Source organism: Cryptomeria japonica, unplaced genomic scaffold (assembly GCF_030272615.1).
Source record: "Cryptomeria japonica unplaced genomic scaffold, Sugi_1.0 HiC_scaffold_2175, whole genome shotgun sequence".
Taxonomy (NCBI): Eukaryota; Viridiplantae; Streptophyta; class Pinopsida; order Cupressales; family Cupressaceae; genus Cryptomeria; species Cryptomeria japonica.
In genome coordinates this window covers 307-6,409 of record NW_026730437.1, presented here as the reverse complement: position 1 = coordinate 6,409, position 6,103 = coordinate 307, and the positions used below count along the sequence as shown (strand labels likewise).

General features: G+C 33.0%; 1 protein-coding gene across 1 annotated transcript; it reads left to right on the top strand.

Annotated features, from left to right (window-relative positions):
• Positions 1 to 4,653: 4,653 nt before the first annotated feature.
• LOC131066066 (probable leucine-rich repeat receptor-like protein kinase At1g35710) lies at positions 4,654 to 5,885 on the top strand (the record flags this gene model as incomplete). Its single annotated transcript, XM_058000739.2, has 1 exon — positions 4,654 to 5,885. A coding segment is annotated over exon 1 (1,232 nt), but the record flags the coding sequence as incomplete, so codon positions are not given.
• Between the last annotated feature and the right edge of the window lie 218 nt (positions 5,886 to 6,103).

Sequence of the window (6,103 nt, the reverse complement as noted above, 5' to 3'; positions counted from 1 at the left end):
TAATACTTTCAAGTTAAACGCACACAAAACCCATAAAAACACCATCATACGAGAGAGTTGCTCCTCTCAAAAATAGAGGAATTATGCTATTTTATAATAATCTCTCCAAATATTGGAATGATTGTCACTTCTCTTTGGGAAAATAATGTCAGTTTTGGAGAATCAATCACAGTGAAAAATTTGTTTACCAATAGGATCAATTTGCACTCAAATGGAAACTTACTATAAACAGTAACCCTATATAATTGTAAGGTTGAAACACCATTTGAAAAATATTTATGGAGGATATTATGAAAAAGAAGAAGAATTATATAAAGTTTAGTTCTAGATTTCACCCACAAACTAATGGACAAACGAAGGTAGTATATTAATGTTTGAGCAACTTGTTGAGATGTCTAGTAGGAGACAAGATAGAAAATTGGGACATGATCCTAACACAAGAAAATTTTGCATACAATAACTCAATAAACATGAGTACAAGGAGAAAACCATTTGAGATTTTGATTGGGGTGCACCCCACAAGAGTTGCGAAACTCAAATTTACCAATATAGAAGGAAAAAGGAGTGTAGTTCAGTAGAGGAATTTAGAAACTAAATGAAAAATTACAATTCATATTGAAGTTGGGAAACACTTATAGACAATGAATAACAAATGCAAAGGTTAAGTACATGAGAGAAGGAGACACAAAGAGTTCCTAGTTGGTGATGAATTTAAGATATATCTCAAGAAGGAGAGATTCCTACTAGGCATATACAACAAACTCAAGATAAAGAAGTTTGGTCCATGAAGAATTTTTAAAATTTTTGACTCAAGTAACATGCATGAAGTTAAGTTACCAAATGTAATTGACATACCACCCATATTAAACATTGTAGATATTCATTAGTATGATGAGAGACATTTAAGAAGAGGCAATATAGAAGTTTGTTTCAAGGAGAAACTACCACAATACCAACAAGAGTAGATAGAATAGATGTTGGACAACAAAGTTGAGTATAATACCAAAAATTGATGGTACATGGAATACCTAGTGAAGGAGAGAGGAATACTAGTAGAAGACTCATCACGGGTTTTACAAGTAGAGATGGAATGCCTTGGATTTTATCCACAATTGGTAAAGTGAACGACTCACCTATCAAATAACCTTGGGTGTCTGATGCAGGCGCATCCCAAAAAACTTTAATGTGATCTATTGTGTTACAATCATTTGGCTTGGAACAAAAAACCAAACATATATGACACCATTTGAACAAAATATTTAAGTATCAAGGCATTTGGGTCAATTTTTAGAAATATATCACTAAAAAAGATCATAGTACAAATAAAATATCATACAGTTGATCAAGTGACACATGCAAAACCTTTTTGTACCTTCCAACATAAAATCTAACATATCACACAATAGATAGTGACCAATGAAACTTCCAAATTGGACCCTAGCCTAATTTATTAGTTCTTTGAGCTTCATCATCAAGATTAAGTCAACCTACACATTTCATGAAGCATCAAGTGTTGGGGCACCTTTTAATTGACACAAATAATTGCTAAGGCTTAGAATGAATATCTAAACATCTATTCCATATAAGAGAAAGTAGTTAGGAAGCTAGAGAGATAGTAGTCACTAAGCAAGTTAGGAGTCAACAAGTTAGTGAGTTAGTAACAAGAGTCTTATCCTGAATTCCATATTTTCATGTAAGCTTGCAATTAGCTTGTGGTGGCTTGTGGCCAATCTGTAATTTATACTTAGAAAGCAAATAAAAATTCTATAATCATTCTACTATATGAATCGATGATATTTCATGGTGTTAAGATATTTTTGTCGTGTGTAAATCTAGGCTACATGGTTTGATAGTCCTATCTCTAAAACCTTCCTCTGTGTCTGCATTAATTACTATTTAAAGGTTGTATGCATTTTTTAACGAAATGTGAAAGGTAAAATAATGAAAATCCCAAACAAACATCAAAGAGTAGTATGGAACAAATAAATCTATGATTGAATTAAAATAACAATCAGGAAAGGAGTCGAGATAAGGAAAATGAAGGCTAAAAAGTAATGAATTAAAGGAGTGAAGTTGCATCAAGATAGTTTGAAACCAAAATAGTCTAAGGAGCAATACATAACCTCACTCTTCTTATCCTTGAACAAATCCTTCTTAGTTGATCCCCTTTTTCAAATGTTATTCTTGATTTTGAAAGACTCGTAGAACAACATGACTTCCTCTCTCTCTAGACACCCTATCCCCTTTATCATATAAGAATAAGCTATTAGCAAAATTACCTTTACCATTTTCTACAATTTATATCAAGTTTGATATATCTCAAAATATTGGCTTAATGTACTAAGTAAAAACATGAAATGAATCTATTAAGAGTTTTTTCGTAGTGGTTCAACAACTAGATTGCTTAGATATCAATACCCCTGCATTTATATATTGAAGTATGCATCTAAAGAAAAAGTTGTCATTTGCCTAAGCTACCACAAGTAGGGGCTAAAGATCTCCTAGGATCAAACTTGGTTAAATCTCACTTTTGAGGGATTTGAATCTTGGTGGATGGTATGATGAACATAATATTATTCTTACTAATCGAACTACAACTCTTTCATTACTATAAGTTATTTGAAGTGAGTAAGGTCTCTAAAATGAGCATATGCCATAGATTGTCTACTCATTTGAGCCCCTATAATGAACACCATGATAGAGGGTTGATAATTGATGTATGGACACTTAAAACGTCGATATGTATTACATGAGATAAGATGAAATTGTTTGTGATTTGACACTTGTGGTTTGACTAGTCTTTGGATGGTGTTTCTTTGAAACAACTCAATTTAATCTTTTTACAATCATGTATAATATTACATTCTATTAGACCTAATTTTTTTTTATGATCAAACAATCCATTATAATTTAGAGGTCATCCAAACCCAAAAGTAAATATCTATTTTTCATATTTCTATGAAGTAAAATTAACATCTGATATTAAACTATTTGTTTTTAGTAAGCTAGGAACTTGCCCATTTGTGTCTACAAGGTGGACGAGACAATAGAATAATATGTGCTTTATTCCCTTCCTAATCTGCTTAAGTAAGTAGAATTTCACCTTGATTTTGTCCCTCTAAGATGAAAACTCGCCTGGAAGAGATAGTAAGGTTACTTTCAGGAGTCTACTAAATTCAAAGCGAGGACACGTCCAGTCAATTTTAATGTTGGTCATCGTAGTCAATTTTTAAGTTACTTCTACAGCTAATACGCATAATATTGTCCGCAACGCTATGGTACACCACTTCTGTGTTTCACATTAGGTAGGAAAAAGGGTGCACCATTCCATTATCAATAGAAAAAAATTAAAGGACAAGTTCATCTTTTACATAAAGATGCATCTATTTTGTAGACTATTTTGATAAAAAAATAATGTATAATATATAATTAAATATTAGTCATAAATAAAAATTTGTCATTGTTTCGTGAAAATAATTAGATAGGAAAAGTGTTTAGAGTTTTGTTTGTTGTGGATGTTTAGTTACTTGGTTAAGTTAGCTATTGAAGTGAAAAGAGGGGTTGGTTGAGTATATTTGTGAGTGTTAATTAGTGGTTTTTTTAAAAATGTGCCAATTCAAATGTGTTTTGTACTTATTTTACTACTTATATCAAAGTTGCATGTGACAAGCAAAATAAAGGCAGAATCATATTGTTATTTTCCTCATGTTGATCATATTTGTACTCATCTTTCTGAAAAATCTAGCAAATTAAAAAAAAAAATAGTGATTGAAAAGAAAATCCATATGTTAGATGATGATGCATTACATCCTCTTACATGCTTTCTAAGTTTTGTGTCATTGATCACTCAAAGTAAAGTTGCTTGCTTTCATAAAAGAAACATCTTCAATATAAGTAAATAATAACAATATATTATTATGACCTTCAAATATAAACCTTTACAAATTTAAAAAAATTATATTTAATGAATTCTAAATTGCATATACTCTAACCAAATATTTAGAAAATGTATGTTAAAAACTTAAAATCTATTTTATATCACTAGTTGGATTTACAACCTATTTTTTTTATCTATTTATTAAAAATATGTAAATCTTATTATTATTAATTAATAGGTAGTGAGCTTAATGAGAAATATAAGAAGTTTCTTTATATAAAAGATATGGTTACTGAAAGATCTTTTCCATATTTTAATCACCTCTAAGATCACATTCTTGATCGTCAGTAATCAAATGTGTATAGAAGCCGTCTCTAGTTAATTTGTAGGCAGGCATACATCTTTGAACCTAAAACTTAAAATTAGACGGACGAGAGCATCAAAATAACGGTTACGTGAATTAGAATTAATCATCAAAATAACGGTTACGTGAATTAGAATTAATCATGACCACTTTTTTCCTTCTCGGGATTCCCTCAAATAACGGTTACGTGAATTAGAATTAGAATTAATTTCATTCAAGAAAACGCTTTTCTCCGAAACAGCCGAAAGTCGTGAAGTTTAAAATTATTTTAAATTTGCAGAAAGTGCAAGTGCAAGGTAACAACACAAACTTATTAAAGACGTTTGGTTAATTACTAAATCATTGACCCGTTGACCGGTAGAAAATATAAGAAGAGCCTTTCCCACCTGCGTTTTCCTGCATCCCAAATAGAATGGCCATCCCTTCACACAAGCTGTTTTTAGTTTTCATGTCTGTTTTGCCTGTCTTCCTTTTCCTCTCTCCACACTCTTCTTTTTCCCATCCATTACTCTCGACCAGGTGTCTTTCCCATGAATCCCAGGCTCTCCTTCGTTTCAAAGCTGCCCTCAATATTTCCTACGACTTCAATCTTTTCTACTTCAATCTGACTTCGTGGGTGAATGGAACAGACTGTTGCACCAACTGGACAGGCATCTCCTGTGACAATCACACCAACCACGTTGTCTCTCTTGACATACGCTATCTCGGTGCTGAAGGCGTGATATCTGAGAGCCTGTGCCAACTTCATTTTCTCACATCACTCACTATAAGAGATGTACTGTCATTCCTCCCTGTTTGGGAGATCTCTCTTACATCAGGTACTGTCATTCCTCCCTGTTTGAGAAATCTCTCTTATATTCGCTATTTAGATTTATCTCTCAATAGCTTTAGTGGGATGATTCCCCCTTTCGTTTGTTCTCTCACCCGTCTTACATATCTTGATCTCTCATTTAATATGTTCAATGGAAACATACCCTCCTGCCTTGGCAATCTTTCTTCTTTAACTGAACTTTACCTTTCTTACAACCAACTTAGTGGAAGCATACCTACTTCTCTTGGAAGCCTTTCTTCTTTAACTAAACTTGACCTTTTTCAAAACCAATTTAATGGAAGCATACCCGCTTCTCTTGGAAGCCTTTCTTCTTTAACTGAACTTCACCTTTCTTACAACCAACTTAGTGGAAACATACCCGCTTTTCTTGAAAGCCTTTCTTCTTTAACTAAACTTGACCTTTTTTATAACCAATTTAATGGAAGCATACCTGCTTCTCTTGGAAGCCTTTCTTCTTTAACTGAACTTCACCTTTCTTACAACCAGCTTAGTGGAAGCATACCCGCTTCTCTTGGAAGCCTTTCTTCTTTAACTGAACTTGACCTTTCTTACAACCAACTTAGTGGAAGCATACCTGCTTCTCTTGGAAGTCTCTCTTTGTTGAGAAACTTATATCTTTCTAACAATGAACTGAGGGGGAACATTCCAGATTCCTTAGGCAATCTTTCTTTACTCCAGGTGTTGGATGGTGTTAGCAATCGTTTCAATGAAACCATCTCTTCTTCCTCACTTCCACCTTCTTTAGTTGTATTAGGCCTGTCACTAAATCACCACCAGTTGATCTCAGAAAATTTCTTTCACAAGCTTACAAGGTTAAGTTCTTTGTCTTTATCTGATTGTGTGCTAAATATTAGCACAATCTGGATTCCATCCTTTCAATTACATGAGTTGTCTTTAATGTCGTGTAGAATTGATGGTGAATTTCCATCTTGGATCTCAACACAATTCTCACTTGAAAGTTTGGAATTAACTAACGCCAGTCTTGTGGGTGTAATTCCCTCTTGGCTATGGGAAACCAGTCCTCAGTTGT